Source organism: Dasypus novemcinctus, chromosome 21 (assembly GCF_030445035.2).
Source record: "Dasypus novemcinctus isolate mDasNov1 chromosome 21, mDasNov1.1.hap2, whole genome shotgun sequence".
Classification (NCBI taxonomy): Eukaryota; Metazoa; Chordata; class Mammalia; order Cingulata; family Dasypodidae; genus Dasypus; species Dasypus novemcinctus.
The window spans coordinates 42355959-42374825 of NC_080693.1; the positions used below are offsets into that span (position 1 = coordinate 42355959).

Genomic DNA, 18867 nt, shown 5'->3' on the forward strand with positions numbered 1-18867 from the left:
AAGAATCCTAAGGACTTTGTCCCACAGCAGTCTAATATGCCAAAAGTATAGAGAGGTCTTCCTGGAAAAGAACTATGGATATAACTTTTGGGGCAAGAGATAATTCCCCCAAAATAGTAAAGCCACAGTTTTAAAGAGACTTGTATAAATTAATGCACCACCGGTTTGGACTAAAATGGACAAAGTTCAAAATGAAAGCCTCTGGGACTTCAACTTTTTATTGTCAGGAAGCGGGCTGAGGAAACTATTCAACTATAAAGATAGATAATATTATATAAAGAGATACTTCTTATAGGATGGCAGAAGGCAAAAGGGATAGAATTAAGAGCAGAGGAGAGCCATAGATGAGGGAACCAGACCCAAATGAAAAATATCCCTTGCCCTGGGAGTAAGGGAACTTGGCAATGTAAACCCATCTGGATTTCAGAATTGGTATGGACCAATGATTTTTATGTACCTGTCATCTATCTTCTCTTTGAATAGAAATGTATTTTGCAGTTATCCTTTCCCTATCTCACTATTATTTGTTAGAAGTGTTAGAGGCACGTAACTTATCTTTTTAGTTCCCAGGTCTTTGAATCGAGAGAAACCACACCTGAAGAGCTGTACCTAAGGACCCTCATTCATTTCCTAACATGACTCATGAGAAAATGGATGTCAAGCCATGATTGGATGAGAATTGGGGTTTGGGGAGGGGTTGAGTGTTTTCCATGTGAGAGGTATTTGAGTTATGGTGGCCAGAGGGCAGACCATAGTAGATAGTTTACAGAAATGCCCACAGTAACTCCTCCCATCCTTGTATGTACACCCCTTTGAAATGTGACTTTGCTATTCCTCTCAAGAGGTAGAATCTCTTTCCCTACCTCTTTAATTTTAGTTGACTTTGTGGTTTACTTAGTCCATTAGAATGTGGCCAGGGTGACATTGTGTAAGTTCCAGATCCTAGACCTCAAAAGGCCTTGCAGTTTCTTCTCTTACTCTCTTGGAATCTATATTGAAGAGACCTGGATCTAGCTTACTGGAAGATGAAAGGCCAAACACAACAGAGATGAGCTATCCCAGCTGAAGCTCTCTAGACCTACCAGCCAGCAGTCAGCACAAATAACCAGACATGTGAGTAAGACCATCTTAAGTCATTTAGCCCACTTGAGCAATCAGGTGATGGTATGCATATGAGCGTCCCCTGGCAAAAACACAAGAATGTCAAAGATGACATCAGCATCACAAGCAAATAAAATGGTTGATGTCCTAAGTAAGCCACTGAATTTTGAGGTGACTTGTTACATACAAAACAGAACATAAAAGACATATGGGATAGGGAAGCGGATTTGGCTCAACTGATAGAGCATCTGCCTACCACATGGGAGATCCAGGGTTCAAACCTAGGGCCTCCTAACCTGTGTGGTGACCTGGCCCACGCGCTGTGCTGATGTGCACAAGGAGTGCCGTGCCACAGGGGTGTCCCCCGCATAGGGGAGTTCCACGCGCAAGGAGTGTGCCCTGCAAGGAGATTCATCCCGCGTGAAAAAAGAGCAGCCTGCCCGGGAGTGACACCGCACACACGGAGAGCTGATGCAGCAATTTGATGCAACAAAAAGAGACACAGATTCCTGGTGCCACTAACAAGAATGCAAGTGGACACAGAAGAACACACAGCTATTGGACACAGAGAGCAAACAACCAAACATCGGGGGGAGGGAAGGGGAGAGAAATTTTTTAAATCTTAAAAAAAAAATAGACATATGGGATACAATGAAATGATCTAACATCATGTCCTTGTAGTCTCAGAGAAGAGAAATAGATTGGAGGAGAGTAAATATTTGAAGAAATGAAGAAGCAGAACCTGTATTTGAAGAGATAATGGCTAAGAATTTGCCTAAACTGACAAAGGACACCAAGCACAGATTCAACAAGCACTATATGATCTCTAAACAGGATAGATACAAAGAAAACAACTAAGTTTTTCAGCATAAACTGCCCTCCCCACCCTCTGTCCTCTGCCCCAAAAAGAGCAAGAGAAGGAGAAAACCTTAAGGCATTTGGAGGAAAGATTACTTTCAAAGGAGCAACAATACAAATTTTGCCTGTCAAAATCTCAGTAGGCACAGTGGAAGCCAGAAGACATCAGGATATCTTTCAAGTACTGAAAGGAAATAATTACCAGTGTCAAATTTTGTACCCAGTGACCATATCCTTCAAAAGAAAGGTAAAAGTTTTTTGAAAAGTATAAAGAACTACAACACTGTGTATGCTGTATTATGAACTAGGAAAGCATCTAGTCTGGAGTGAGTTGGACATTTGATTGTATGGGGTTGATGGCAGTATTGTCCTATTGTGGGATTTGTGTTTGTGTGTTTTCAGACATTTTGTTGTTTGCCTTAGTAATACACTGGATGTTCATGTTTTCATATTTCTAAATTAATATTAGTTATATAACTAAGAATATATATGTTAAAGATAGAAGAGAGCAATGACTGTAATTATTCAATTTGTATCCCTACTGATTACTATGGTCCCTGGCATGTCTAGGCAATTGACTGTTTAAATTGAATCAACTTATCAGGATAACAAAAATGGTTTCCAATTTTGAATTTGTTTTCTTTTCTTTTCTATCATAGGTTCAAGCTGAAGTCCCTGGATCTCCTATATTTGTGATGAGATTAGCCAAACAATCTCGTCATCTGGAAGTGCAAATCTTAGCGGATCAGTATGGCAATGCTATTTCTTTGTTTGGTCGTGATTGCTCTGTACAGCGCAGGCATCAGAAGATTATTGAAGAAGCACCTGCTACTATTGCTACTCCAGCAGTATTTGAACATATGGAACAGGTATGTATTAGTCAGCCAAAGGGGTGCTGATGCAAAATACCAGAATCTCTTGGCTTTTGTAAAGGGTATTTATTTGGGATAGAAGCTTACATTCACAAAACTATAAAGTATAAGTTACTTTCCTCCCCAAAGTCTGTTGCTTTGTGTTGGAGCAAGATGGTTGCAGACATCTGCAAGGGTTCAACCTTCCTTCTCCCTCTTAAGGCTCCATGGGCCCAGCTTCTACCAATCTAGCTGTAGTCCTTTTTAAGGCTTGTCTCTCTCCATGGGGCTTGTTTCTTTCTGGGCTCAGCTGCCCAGTTTTCTTCACAAGGTCAGCTGTAGATTCTCTGGCTCATTGCTCTTTGTGGGGCCTCTACCATGTCTAATGAGCTCTCTCTCTTCCTCTGTATTCTTCTTCTCTGTGTATTTACTTCCTGGGGCTTCAGCATTAAAACTAAAACTCTCTGCCATGTTGTTTTCTATGTGAGACTACCCCCGCCCCCCCCCAAGGGGGCGGGGACTCAATGTCCTACTGATGTGGCTGAATCAAAGCCCTAATAATAATTTAATCAGGTAAAAGTGAAACCTCTGAATTTAATATAATCTAATCTGCCCAGCAGAACAGATTAGTTTATAAACACAATCTAGTATCTATTTTTGGAATTCGTAAACAATACCAGACTGCCACGAGTATATATAAAAGAAGCTCTAATTACTATTTTCTTATATGGAACTGCTTTTTGTTCAGTTAATACATAAATCTGAGAATACTGGGACTCAAGCAGGATTCTAGTTAATTAATATGATTATATCCTTTATCTGGAAGAAAAAAATTCTATTCTTCTCCTCCTAGACACCAATGAAAATTTCAAACTCTAGAAATGGTAAAACCTTAAAAAACAAACAGTGTACTATACTATTTTCAGTAGGGATAAAGAAGAGAAGTGTTTTGGGAATTTTTTGTTTGATCTTTTTTTAACAAGTTAATGATAAGCAAGTAGTTCTATTTTCTAGATTGATTATAATTGTGTCTTCAGCTGAGTTTATTCAAGTCATTATCTTGAAATGTCTTCAAAGTATCTTTAAAACTCACATATTATATATTTTATATAGAAAATCTCTCAGAGGTCTTGAAAGGTGAATTGGAAACAGTTCTAGTTTAGGGGTCTTTACATGTTCTTTCCTGGAATCTTGATCAGTCTTCATCTTACTGGAGATATATTTTCCACCTCTTCCTCCTGAATTCCAAACAAACTAAATATATGATCCCATTTGTTGGGAGTTTAATTCCTACTCATGTACATGTTAGTGTGCAGTTTAAACTGCTGTAATAGAGACCTCCAAAATACAGTGGCTTAAACAAGATTTAAGTTTCTCTCATAGTTCAGAGGTGATCTATCCAAAGCTAGTACAGTGGCATTACTCTGAGCCAGAGATCCAGAATTACTGCTCTGTTGTCCCTGTGGACAGGTAGGCAAACTACATTTCATGAGCCAAATTAACCTGCTGCCTGTTTACATAAATAAAATTTTATCAGTACACAGCCTTGGGAAGCAGATGTGGCTCAAGTGATAAGGCCTCCACCTACCAAATGGGAGGACCCAGGTTTGATCCATGGAGCTTCCTGGTAAAAAAGAAGAAGAGAAAGCGTGCCTGCACAGTGAGCCAGTACCTGCGCAGTGAGCTGAGTGCCCACGCGAGTGCCTGCGTGGTGAACTAGCGCCCATGTCGTGAGTCAGTACTTGTGCAAGTGAGTAACGCAGCAAGATGATGATGCAACAAAAGAGACAAAGGAGAGAGTCAAAGTGAAGCGCAGCAGAGACCTGGAACTAAGGTAGCACAATTGACAGGGAAATGCTCTCCACATCAGAGATCCCCAGGATGGAATCCCTCTGCATCCTAGAGGAGAAAGATGAGAAGACAAAAAGATACAAAAAATCACACCACAAATGGACACAAACAGCAAAAACAGCAAGGTGGGGGTGGGGGGAGGAGGGAATCTTAAAAAAAAAACAAAACACCACAGCTTTGCTTTTATTTTATTATATATGGCTATTTTAGTGCTGCAATGGCATCCTTGAGTAGTTGCAACAGACACTGTATGACCCACAAAGCTGAAAATAATAACTATAAGACTCTTTATAGAAAAAGTTTGCTAACTCCTGCCATACGGTAGTGCCGTTATGTTCATGATTAAAGCTAATTCACATGATTATGTAGCCTGTGGGAAAAGGGAAAGAGAGGACATGGAGAGCAAGTGTATAAAAACACATTCTTGGTAAGCAGACTTGGCCCAATAGATAGGGCATCCGCCTACCACATAGGAGATCCTCGGTTCAAACCCTGGGCCTCCTTGACCCATGTGGAGCTGGCCCATGCGCAGTGCTGATGTGCGCAAGAAGTGCTGTTCCATGCAGGGGTGTCCCCCACATAGGGGAGCCCCACATGCAAGGAGTGCGCCCTGTAAGGAGAGCCGCCCAGCGCAAAAGAAAGTGCAGCCTGCCTAAGAATGGCACTGCACACACTGAGAGCTGACTGCAACAAGATGATACAACAAAAAGAAACACAGATTCACGGTGCTGCTGATAAGGATAAAAGCAGTCACAGAAGAACAGACAGCGAGCGAATGGACACAGAGAGCAGAAAACTGGTGGGGGGGGGAGGGGAGAGAAATAAAAAAAAAAAAAAAAAACACATTCTCAAAATCCTACATGAAACTTTTGCCCACATTCCATTGGGCAAAATTTAGTCACACAACCACACCCAGCTATAAAGGATGAAGGAATTATAGTCCCTAGCTTGGTGTCTGTGTGTGCTCAGCTAAAATTCAGGAGATTCAGTTACTAAAAAGATGAAATAGAGAAAAATTACTGGAGGGCATTTAGCATACTATGTCAGTCTGCTCCTCTGGCTACCTAATATCCTTTCACACCCTTTTTCCCACTCTTACTACATACTTAGCATTTCCCAAGGAAGACTGCCTGAAGTCCCATCTAGTTATGATGTTCAGCAAAAAATCTAACATCTCTGGATGATGTACAGTTATCTTCATTAAATATGCTTGTGGCTTTTCATGGGCTAATAACTTAAGATACAAGTTATCTTCCTCATCTACCCCCCCACCTCCCAATATATTCAACGTGCAGTGGTGAAGTAGGAACAAGGTAAGTCCCATTTGAAAAAAGAATTGAAAAATGCAAAGCAGTTATTGGGTCCCTAGCAATTATCAAATCCTTCTGGGTAGGAATTGTGATGATTCCCTGCCATATAGTGGAGTAAACTTCAATTAGCCCTTCTGGCTGCCCCTGCTCTTTGAAAGTAAATTTTTTTGTCCATTGTCCTACAAGGCACCTACTAGCTTTGCTCTTTTGGAAGTTCTTCCTTGTGTTACTGGATTGCGTTTAGGTTCTTGACTATGCTGCAGGAATGAATTTCAAGAGCATGTCTGGTGAGTTAGGCCAGTAATTTATTCAGGTAGAGAGGGGCCAGAAATGGGAGAAAAATAACAGATCAGGGGTCCCAGGTAGAAAGGAAGGGGCTGGAAAGTGATCAAGAGGTCTGATTTACAGACTACATTTCCCCATTATAGGTTATAAATGCCCAAGTTTTACTTGCATGGCCACATGACAGAGGAAAAAAGACAAGAGCATTGAGCATTGAGCAGAGGGCAGGACAGGGTCCACAGGTGAGAGAGCACACTAGAGAGAGAGAGAGTTCAGGCCCTGTGCCTGCCTTTTTGATTTGTTGATTATCCCACCCCTTTGCTAATGGCAAGGGAGGAGTTCCAGCTGTTTACCTTTTTGATTGTTTATTTGTCCCATCAATCTCCCATGAGGGCCCAATGATAAAGTCCTTGGGGAGTATCTGGAGCTTCTCCTGGCTTCTGGAGGAAGTCTTCTTCTGAGTGGCAGAATCTTGGGAAGGATCTTCCAGCAGCCATCTTGGGGTTATTAATGTCCATGTGGACTTCTTGCCAGGTTCCAGATCCATCTATTGATTCCCTGTCTTACTAACCTGCTTCAATTTGTTCAGTTTTCTCTATGAATTGGGCTTTGGACAGTATCTTCTTTGGAAGAGCTTTCACAGCCCACTTCCTGCTGGTTTAGGGTTTATTGCGCAAAGATGAACTCAAATCATCAGTCACTGTTTTGGAGGACCAGACTTGTGATTTCTTTAGTAATACAGTTTCTTCAAAAACTTTGTAACCTTCTGGTTGTTTCTAGTCATCTTCAAGGTAGAGTAACCACACACAAATATTTTTTCTGGTTATGGAAACTTCCTCTTTTATTTATTGGTTTCTATGTCTAGTCCTTCTCTCTCTCCTAAATTTAATGGTGACTACCTTGAAGCCAGCTAAAACTAAAACATTACCCTTAATCTGATCTTTGACACTGGGTGGCTTCAAGGCGAGAATCTAATCTTTTTTGGCTTTTTCAATGTTCTTTGTTTTTCTAACCATTTTTCTTAGAACTTAATTGTCATGTATTCAGCCTTCCAAGTTATTGTAGGAAACAGCTTATCAAATGTTTTGTTATGCTATAATAAAGAGGCCACCTGATGTCCATCCTGCAATATCTTGTTTCCTTGTCACCCACTTCCTATTACCAAGCTAACACCTCATTTTAAAAAAATTTTAAATAGCAGCATTCTACCTGTAGTTAATAGTTTTTGCACTGATTAGGGAACAGATTAAGTTGCTGTAACAAAGAGATAAAAAAAAAAACACACTGACTCAAGATAGGAGTTTATTTTCCCCTTAATAATCTGAGATGAACTCTCTAGGGCTATTGTGATTGTTGTGTTCCGTGAGGCCATCTCAACATTCAAGTTCTTTCTATCTTGTTTGCCATTTTTAGCATGTTCTTGCATAGTTGAAATTGGCTTGCACTATCAGGACTATATCTGGCCTATAGGAAAGCAGTGTCCTTTTCAAAACATGATTCAGCATTTACTACTGCTGACATCACATTGATCAAAACTTGGTCATTAACTACAAAAAGCTTGGAAAATCTAGTCTCTAACTTGGCAGCAGTTTCTAGGAAGAAGGAGAGAATGCTGGAAATACTAGAAACTAAAGGACAATCAAGAGTCTGCCACGTGTGTCTCTATGTATGTACTTATGCCTGATTGGGTGAGGTTGTGCATTAGTCAGCCAAAGGAGTGCTGATGCAAAGTGCGAGAAATTGTTTGGCTTCTGTCAAGGGTATTTATTTGGAGTAGAAACTTACAGTTACAAGGCCCTAAAGAGTCCAACTCAAGGCACCATAAGAGGTACTTTCTTACTAAATGTCTGTTGCCATGTGTTGAAACAAGATGGCTGCCGATATCTGTAAGGGTTCAGCCTTCCTCTTTCCTTATAAGGCTCTGTGGGCCCACTTCTGATCTCAACTGTAGGCTGGAGGGCTCGTTTCTTTCTGGATTCAGCTACTCTGTTCTCTTCACAAAGTTAGCTGTAAACTCTCAGGTGAATTACTCATCTCACTTCCTGGTGCCGCAGGATCAAAGCCAACAAGTTCTCTCCTCTTCCATGTCTATGGAGCTCTCTCTGTTCCTCTGTGTTCTTCTGCTATGTTCTCCTTGAGTGAGTGTCCATTTATATAGCCCACCAAGAGGGTAAGGACTCAATCCTGCAAGCCCTGATGACGTTGAATCAAAGCCCTAATCTTGATTTAATCAAGTAAAGTAAAGCCTTTGGATCTAAATCAATCAAAGAGTATCATGTCTAGAGGAACAGACCAGTTTACAAACATAATCAATATCTCTTTGGAATTCATAAATAATATCAAACTGCCATAGGTTGCTTGGGATTGAAAATGAAAAGCTCTGTTTTCTCCCAGCTTCTTGTTGAGTTTGTTCAGGGATCTCATATTATAATCAGAGAGGTGAAATTTGCTCTAACATGTCACAAAGCCTTTGATGGCTCTTGAGTCAGGAAGAGGCTCTAGATAAGTAGTGATCCAGCAGCTACACAGGTGAGATACTTATGTTTGCTTATCTTTAATCTTTGAGTGTGCGGTGAAACTTGCCAAAATGGTTGGTTATGTGAGTGCTGGGACTGTGGAATACCTCTACAGCCAGGATGGCAGCTTCTACTTCCTAGAACTGAACCCTCGGCTGCAGGTGGAGCACCCTTGTACAGAGATGGTGGCTGATGTCAACCTCCCTGCAGCACAACTCCAGGTGAGTCACCATGATCTGGACTCAAGGAGGAACCTAGAGAAGTTTGGAATGTCAGAGATGCCTAAAAAACTGGTTTAACCAGTGTCTGATAAGAAAAAAGCTCCTTCTCTCCAAGTCTCACCTAATGCTCATTTTTCTTGCACTGTGTAGATTATGTATGAGTGGGTTGATTTTCTTGATATGATGCAAACATAGGAAATTACTATTTTTTAGCTAGACAAATCAGATATAAACTGTCATATTTTAGAAAGAAACTTTTAAAATAATATGCTTTATTCAGTTATAGTTAAACAACTGAATGAAGCATATCATTTGGTATTGCCCCTGTACTCATTTTTCCTTTTCCCTCTACCCCCCACTACTTTTTACCAGTGTTCTATATTAGAACAATTATTCCATATCAGAATGGTGACCAAGGTTTTTCCTGGCAAGCCTATGGTAGCACACATTTATTTATTTTTAATAGTAGAATTTTTAAAATTATCTTTTTCTTAAAGATACATAAATAACACAAAATGTTACAATAAAAAATATAGGAGGTTCTCATATACCCACTCCCTATACCCCCTACTCCTCGTACATCAACAACTTCTTTCATTAGTGTGGTACTTTCATTGCATTTGATGAGTGCATTTTGGAGCATTGCTACACTGCATGGATTATAATTTATGTTGTAGTTTACACTCTCCCCCAGTCCATTCAGTGGGCACATTTATTTTTATAGTGTGTAAAGTGCTTGTTGTCAATAGTTTTGCCTCATCTCAACCCTGGAAACAAATGTTATGGGAAGCAATAATAACTAATGATGAGGTTTGATATTATTTGTATGTAACATATTCTTGTCCCATTTTGTGAACCCCTTCTATATTCCCATTAAGGACTGAAGAATAGAATTACTTCCTCCAGTAGTTTGTGGCACAGAAGAGATAGCTAAAATGTAGTTAGGATTTCTTAGTTGTATGAACTTCTTGAATATTCACTGACACTGACTCTTCCATTAGATATTTTCATTCTAATCCTTTAATGGAGGTATGACAATTGAAGGGAACTCATGTCTATTGCATTAGGAATTATTAGGGACTTTTTAAGGAGTGGGAAATACCTGTAGAAGCATATTCTGTTTTAAATAACTTGAGTTACTTGTTTGATGATTGTGAAATACCAGCTATAAAATAGAATGTTTTAGGTGGTAGCTACTAAAATGAAAGTTCTTATAGATAATATGATAGCCTCTATCTTTTAAGGAAAGTGTGGAAAATGAGTGACATGTTTTTATTATTACCTTTCAGATTGCAATGGGAATCCCTCTATATAGAATCAAGGATATCCGTATGATGTATGGCGTATCTCCCTGGGGTGATACTCCCATTGATTTTGAAAATTCTGCTCATGTTCCTTGCCCAAGGGGCCATGTTATTGCTGCTCGAATCACTAGTGAAAATCCAGATGAGGTAACCCATCTCTTAAAAGGTTCACATTCTTTTTTTTTTTTTTTTTTTTTTTAAAGATTTATTTATTTATTTAATTCCCCCCCTCCCCTGGTTGTCTGTTCTTGGTGTCTATTTGCTGCGTCTTGTTTCTTTGTCCGCTTCTGTTGTCGTCAGCGGCACGGGAAGTGTGGGCGGCGCCATTCCTGGGCAGGCTGCTCTTTCTTTTCACGCTGGGCGGCTTTCCTCACGGGCGCACTCCTTGCGCGTGGGGCTCCCCCACGCGGGGGACACCCTTGCGTGGCACGGCACTCCTTGCGCGCATCAGCACTGCGCATGGCCAGCTCCACACGGGTCAAGGAGGCCCGGGGTTTGAACCGCGGACCTCCCATATGGTAGACGGACGCCCTAACCACTGGGCCAAAGTCCGTTTCCCGGTTCACATTCTTTTTTCCCCCTTGTGAACTGTAATATTAAGATAGTATTTGAGTTGCATACTTTTGAAATATCTTGGGACTTCCTCTGGGGAGGGAAGTTTATAGAGGTTTCAATTAGAAAAGATAAATAAGTGGTCACTGTTCCATTAATCTCACTTTATGAGTCTGGAGTCCTCAATGGGCCTGCAGCACAGAACCTTAACTCTTAAAGTCTTTATGATTTTTGTATATCATTTCTGTGTATCGTTAGCATAAAGCCTAAACCTTGACTGTAGAAGTGTTTTCTTCCTTGCACATGTAATATGTTCTCTGATACCATTCTCCAACAGGGTTTTAAGCCCAGCTCAGGAACTGTTCAGGAATTGAATTTTCGCAGCAATAAAAACGTTTGGGGTTATTTCAGTGTTGCTGCTGCAGGAGGACTTCATGAATTTGCTGATTCTCAGTTTGGTCACTGCTTTTCTTGGGGAGAAAACAGAGAGGAAGCAATCTCGTGAGTATAATAGCATTTAATTGCATTTTACAAAATGAATTCATAGTAATCTTTCAGGGAGGTATAACCAGGCCAGGATTGTGTATCACTTATTTGCTACAGAAGTACCAGTGTAGACAACCTTTTTGAAGATGTATCTTAGATCATACTTGCATTCATGTTATGTGTCAATTATGCAGTTTTGCAGATACTTCTTTCCCTGTTGTTCTGAGCCTTTTCAAATATTTTTGCATTCAAATATTTTGATGAAACTATAAAATTGATTACTTTAAGGGTGTCATACTCTCCCATAGAAACAGTTTTGCAATTGTGGGGTTGAAGAGAGACAGATTCTCAACAAAGGTTTGACATCAAATACGTCATAGATAAGATGTCTTTTGTCATCAAAATAAATATATAGCTATAAACTTTCTATAGTCATTTAAAATAAAATTGTGTTGCTTGTTTTATGAGTGTATTAGTCAGCCAAAGTGGTGCTTATGCAAAGTACCAGAAATCTTTTGACTGTTATAAAGGGTGTTTACTTCAGGTAGGTCTTACAGTTACAAGGCCCTAAAGAGTCCATCTCAAGTACCATAAGATGTACTTTCTCACCCAAGTCATTCGCCACATTTTGGAGCAAGATGGTGGTCAGTCTCTGCCTGGTCTCTTGAGCCTTAGGTGCTGCTCAGGTACTCTTTTCTCTTCAGCTGCAGACTATCAGACAAATGGCTCATCTCTCCCCAGGGTCACAGGATCGAAGTTCTCTCCTCTTCTGTGTCTATGGAGCTCTCTCTCTTTTCTCGTGTGTCATTTTGAGTGAGTGTCTGTTTATATCAGCATTCTAAGGGGGCGGGGACTTAACATGAGTTACACCCTAACTGACATGGTCAAATCAAAGCACTAATCTTAACGTAATTTTATCAAAGACACTTCAGCTGAATCTAACACAGTCAAAGGGTATCACATCCAGAGAAACAGACCAGTTTACAAACCTAATCTCTTTTTGGAAATCATAAATAATCTCAAACTGATACAATGAGCATAAGGGACCTGTCCAGGTTGCTTAACTAAGACACTTCAGTGTGCTAGAAACTAAACAAACAGCTTATACAATATAACTGTTATTTAATGGTTATTAATATTCTCTTGATAAGCAATAATTATTAATAGCAATCTTGCTTGCCTAATAAGTAGGGCTTTAGGAAGTAATATGGAGTTCAGATACTTTATAATATATATACAAATTGGATACTTGCCATTTTTAATTGATTATTTGCTTGTACTAAGAATTTAAACCATTCCCTTGACCTTTGAACTGTACCAAAGAGTCAGTAATCAAAAAGCATTTATTAATAATATTGGTTACTAATAATGTTTTCAAAAGTAGAGAAGTCTCAGTCTCTCTCTTTGTCCTCTACAATTCTTTCCATTTATTCAAAACTAAGAGGAGTTTTTCAAAGTTAAAGACATGGTACAGAAAAACCATCTGGTAGAAAACTGCCTTTTTTTTTTCTTTTACTGCCATATATTGCTTTGCCAAAGAGTGAGGAAGATTTATGTTAGAGTTTGCAAATTGATAGATTTCAAGCCAGTTTCAGCCGACAGATGTGTGTGTGTTTGTTTTTAAATAAATCAATTTTATTGATAAATATTAATAAAGCATACAATTTATCCAAAGTGTACAATCAATAGTATTTGCTATAACCACATAGTTGTTTGTTCATCATTTCAATTATTATTATAGCATTTTCATTATTTCAATAATAATAATAAAAAACCAGACCAACAAGAAAATTCTTCACCTCTAAATCTGTTTCCCCTGCCATACATAGCTGCTATTTTTGGCTGTTCTTGCACAACTATTTATTTGCTTATTAAGCAGTTTTATTGAGATATATTCATATACTATGTGATCTATCCAGAGTGTATAATCAATGGCTTTTTTCTTTAGCTGTTAAAAAGTCCTTGTATTGTAAAATTATAAAACAAATGGAAAAATAGATTGAAAGAAATTGCAAATTTTAAATCAGAGTGCAAGGCCAGGTTAGATTTAATGTAATTAATTATAAAAAATAGCATAGCAACAAACATTTATAAATGTAAGTAATAATTCAAATACAATAGTAACTTATTATAACAATTCTGATTTTTATATTACAGCTCTAACTATTAAACATAATATTCTCTAAGAATGAAATAAATTATTGGCTTATTTACTTAATTTCCATTTAAGCCATAATTCTTTGTAGATAATCAAATTCCTATTTGGGAATTCTTCACATCTTCTTGGATGAATTACAGCAGATTATAGTTTTTCAGTTCATAGTTTTATGAGGCAGAAAAACTCAAAATCATGTTCAACAGTAGTCATGCTAAATCACTGTTGATCCAGATTATTTTAATTTTAAGGGTATGACTAAGGGTTAAAGAAAAATGAAGTATCCAAAAATATATCTCTTCTCCAGCTGTCCTCAATTAAAAACAAGTGTTTATTTTGAATGAAAAAAACTATAGAATACTGATCACAGGAATGGTTTGTCAGTTACACGGAGTAATTTTTGTTCATATACTATAATGTTGTTATTTTATATTTATCTGATCTACTCCAGCTCTTTTTTTGGTTACTATTTGCATGGAGTATCTTTTTCCAACTTTTCACTTTTAACCTGGGTTGTGTCCTTACATCTCAAGGGGGTCTCTTGTGGGTAACATATAGATGGCTCATATTTTTTTATCGATTCTATCAGTCTATGTCTTTTGATTGGATAGTTCATTAACATTCATTGTTATTACTGTAATGACATTACTTACTTCATCCATTTTGTCCTTTAGCTTTCTGTTGTCATGTCATTCTGTTGTCTGTGTTCTTATTCTTTAGCTTACCCTTCCTAATAATCTTTATTTCTAAACCTTTCTCTAAATCTCTCACCCTTGTTTTTTTTTTTTTCCTTTCAGGCTGCAGCACCTCCTTTAGTATCTCTTGCAAATATGGTCTTTTGGTAGCATATCCTATCAGTTTTAGTTTCTCTGTGAAGACTTAGAACTCACTCTCATTTTTTAAGAATAGCTTTGCTGGATACAGAATTCTTGGTAGGCACTTTTTCTCTTTTAGTACCTTAAATACTCATACTACTTTCTTCTCTCCTCACATGGTTTCTGATGAGTGGTCTGCACTTATCGAGTTCCCTTGTATGTGATGCTTTTCTTTTCTCTTTCAGAATCCTCTCTTTATCTCTGATATCTGTCATTCTGAATAGTAGGTGTCTTGGGGTAGTCTGTTTGGATTTATTCTTTGTGGTGTGTTGTCCTTCTTGGATATTGATATTTATGTCCTTCATAAGGGTTGGGAAGTTTTCGGTCATTATTTCCTCAGATATTCTTTCTGCCCCTTTTCCATTCTCTTCTCTTTCTGGGACACCAATAATGTGAATGTTTGTGCATTTCACAGTAGCATTCAATTCCCTGAGACGCTGTTCCATTTTTTTCCTGTTCTCTTCTCTTTCTGTTCTGTCTTTTCCAGTTCAGATTCTGTCTTAACTGAAAAAGGAAGTTTGCTGATACCTAAAAATTGGGAGATTACAATAAAAATCTAGATTTTTGCCTTCTCTTAAAGAATGAAATAATAATGACAAATTAGTTTCATATTCCGTTTGGCAAAATTCATCTGTACCTTTGTGTAGCTGTATAGATAGAACATTAACTCTCTTGTTCCCTACAGCCCCTGTCCAGTTTGCCTACTCATTCATGTTCCCAGACTGGCCTCTATTGACACTTAGGTTTATAGTCCTGAATTCACAGATCACTGTATATTTTCTGAGATATGCCCTATGACGCAGTCCAGAAGCCATGCTCCTTACTTCTTGACCTGCTCTCTACTATTCTCTACAGTATAAACCTAATTAGATTAACTCTGAACACATCAAAAATATGGTCTCAATGATATAAGCTTGCTTCTTGATACCATGCCCAAGGGTTCATTATTCAACTCACATTATTCAGCTATTCTTTATTAATATATTAAGAGTATATTCTTCAGCTTGGCATTTGGACTCTTGTTCTCCAGAATAGTCCCAACCCATATTTCCAGTTTTACTTCCCATAGATCATAATCTAAATAGCATGAGGATGAATTGTATTTATCTTGTTACTGTTGTAAACCCTGAATATTGTGAGCATTCAGTAAATGTTTGTTGAATGAATGGATTTCCCAGTAATCCCCCTACTCATACCTTGAATACAGCCCATATTTTCTTCCCTCTTTTTCTCTGTTCCTGCTACTTCTTCTGTCCATTCATTCATTTCAACAGATATTTACTGAGAATATACTATGTGCTTGCTGGTTCTGGAGATGCAGTGATGACCAAAGTAGGGGTCTCTGCCTTCATAGAACTTTACAGTCTAAAGAAAGAGAGACAGTTATAAAAGCAATTAAAACACAGTGTAATAAGTGTCATGACAGTGAAGGGTGTTATAAGCATATATAGAAGAGGCTGCTAAATCAGTCGAGAAGGGGTCAGAGAAGCCTTACCAGAAGCAATTGATATCTAGATGTATACCTGAAGAGTGTATAGGAATAAGCCAGGCGAAGGGAATATACAGAGAGAATGATGGCAGTGGGAAACAGAATAATGTTCTAGACCAAGGGAATGCCTGGACCACCTAGAATACTATTTCTGTCACAGGTAAATTCCCGTCTATACTTTTAGCCCATGTTTGATTTCACATTCTTCATGAAACCATACATAAGTAGATTCTTTTCCTTCTCAGAACCTCTCTAGTACTTTGTTTATATCTCTCTAATGGCATTTTTAATATTCTGCCTTATATTTTTAAAGTGATTATTGCTTCTATATTCTCTTTTTCATTATGTGCTTAGTTTGTGTCTTGAGTATATGAGATGCATAAAAAGTATTTGTTGAATTAAGTTCCTTCCCTGTACAAGGTAGACGCTGAGCAGAAAAATAAAGAACAACCTCATAATACTTGAAATTCTTTTAAAATTAGATTTTTACACTTAATTGTAATAAAAGTATTGAGCCAATCATTAAACAGATGTCTAAAATACAGTTTAAATAACACTCTCATGTGCAGGGTCAAGTTGATACCTGACTGTACTACACAGGCAGTTACATCACTGTATAGAAACCTTTAAGTTAAGGTATTAACATTTCTTTTATTCCATGTAAATAATATTTCAATGAAATAAATAAGATGTAAAGATGAGAAGTATGCCTAATTCTAGTTAGCCAGAAATAAATGATGAAAACCCAGTAAGTGAAAGTTGAGGATGGTTTTTATATAGCTGAAAGTGTTGTACATAGTTTGTTCTGTGCTCTTTATATAATAAAATGAATGTATTTACCAATGAACTTATGGTAATATCAGTCACATTCATAAGTTTACTGACTTCTTGCCAATTCTTCCTATCCGGAACACACGTGAATGAGCATACATAGATATGTGCCTTCATTTGTTTTTGGATACCTCTCTCCCCTCCTTCCTGAGACTCCAAAGGAGTGGAACAATTTTGTTCAGTGATTGAAAAACACCAAAACATTTGTTGCTGAAACAGAGCTGCTTCTTTTCTTTTCCCAGAAACATGGTGGTGGCGTTGAAGGAGCTATCTATTCGGGGTGACTTTCGTACTACAGTTGAATACCTGATCAAATTGTTGGAGACTGAAAGCTTTCAGTTAAATAGAATTGACACTGGCTGGCTGGATAGGCTGATAGCAGAGAAAGTGCAGGTGTGTATTTCTCCACTTGCATAAAAAGCCTCTTGAATTGGGTTTTTATAGGCTTTTGTTGGGAAGTGGACCTGCTCCAATGGATAGGGCATCCGCCTTCCACACGGGAGGTCCGCGGTTCAAACCCCAGGCCTCCTTGACCCGTGTTGAGCTGGCCCATGCTCAGTGCTGATGTGTGCAGAAGGGGAGCCCCACGCTCAAGGAGTGAGACCTGTAAAGAGAGCTGCCCAGCGCAAAAGAAAGTGCAGCCTGCCCGAGAATGGTGCTGCACACACGGGGAGCTGACACAACCAGAAGACACAACAAAAAGAAACACAGATTCCCGGTGCCGCTGATAGGATAGAAGCAGTCACAGAAGAACACACAGAGAATGGACACAGAGCAGACAACTGGGGTGGGAGGAGGGAGCTAAGGGGAAATAAATAAATAATGATAAATCTTTATAGGCTTTTGTTATGATCAGTTCATGTTACTACATAAAATTTATTTGATTCTAATTTAAATGGTTCTTGATCCACCTGGAAAAATCTAGGAGTCACTAATTTTAGCACTGTAAGAGTTCCTTGCTTATATTTGACAGTCATTTTCTATGCTGTAGTTTTATTTTCTGGGGAATATTTGAAGAGAGGCATACAGTGATTGAAATACTTCCTCTTTTCTCGTTTGATGTTAAATCTGGTTAAAGTTACCAACTTTTACAGTGGTGATGAGAGAGTCTTCATTTAAATCAACAGGGTTACCTCTTATTCCTTAATTGCGCATCTGTTCTAAATGACCTAAGATTTTAAATAAAATCATTAGATTCATATAAATTTTCTGAAGTTCCAAAATTTAGGTATACAGCATTTTCTTTGAGATTATCTGTAACCCAAATCTTGGTACTTTTTAAATTTTAAAAGCCTGTTTTTAAGCTGCTTTTGGATTGTCTTAGTGGAGATCTTAGGGAGAGTGAAGGAAAAGGTGTCCTCTCCCCCCATCTTCCTTTTATTCATCTCTATTCAAATTCTAAAAGTAAATGTGTTCATTATTATCCTCAAAAATCAATAAGAAGGGAGATTTTCAATGATTTTTCATAGCAAATTTGATCCTGATTTGAATAAGGGGACATGGTACCAAAGAATCATGCCTTGTTTTTTTTTTTTAATCTGCCCTCTTTCTTTTCAGGCAGAGCGACCTGACACCATGTTGGGAGTTGTATGTGGGGCTCTGCATGTAGCAGATGTGAGCCTGCGGAATAGCATCTCTAACTTCCTTCACTCATTGGAAAGGTAGGCTTTGTTTCTAGTAGCCTGCACATGCTAACCAACAGTTCTGATGTAGGACTGAAACTGAAAGACCCATTTATTCTTCATTCTGTTCCTGGCAGCTTGTGAGTACTATATGTTAATCACTGACTGTGGGGAGAGGAGTGAGAGGGAATGTAGGAGTGTATCGCAAATTATTTGGGGACTCTAACTGCAGATTCTAAATACTAGTTTATACCACAGTTAGAACAGGTTGCTTTTTCTTAAAACTGGAATCCAGCTAAACATGCTATCCTGTATAAGCATCAAATTTGTACAAACCCTGGTGATGAAAATCTGGTGTTTCTCCCTAGATACTTCATATAGTACAATCTGCAACACCATTCAGGAATTAATAATTGGGACTGATATCAAGATGACCTCATGAGGGGAAGTGAATTTGGCCCAACGGGTAGGGCATCCACCTACCACACAGGAGGTCCAAGGTTTAAACCCAGGGCCTCCTGACCCATGTGGTGAGCTGGCCCACACGCAGTGCTGATGTGCAC

The 18867-nt window shown here is 38.5% G+C and overlaps 1 protein-coding gene across 4 annotated transcripts in view; it reads left to right on the forward strand.

Annotated features, from left to right (window-relative positions):
- Nucleotides 1-18867, forward strand: part of ACACA (acetyl-CoA carboxylase alpha) — a 413948-nt gene that overhangs the window by 215754 nt on the left and 179327 nt on the right. For all 4 annotated transcript variants that reach the window (XM_071210521.1, XM_023584057.3, XM_004476381.4 and 1 more), the window contains 6 exons: nt 2619-2828; nt 8820-8990; nt 10280-10441; nt 11184-11347; nt 16925-17075; nt 18240-18343. In XM_071210521.1, the coding sequence (XP_071066622.1) occupies nt 2619-2828; nt 8820-8990; nt 10280-10441; nt 11184-11347; nt 16925-17075; nt 18240-18343 (962 nt within the window). The remainder of the gene's footprint in view (nt 1-2618; nt 2829-8819; nt 8991-10279; nt 10442-11183; nt 11348-16924; nt 17076-18239; nt 18344-18867) is intronic.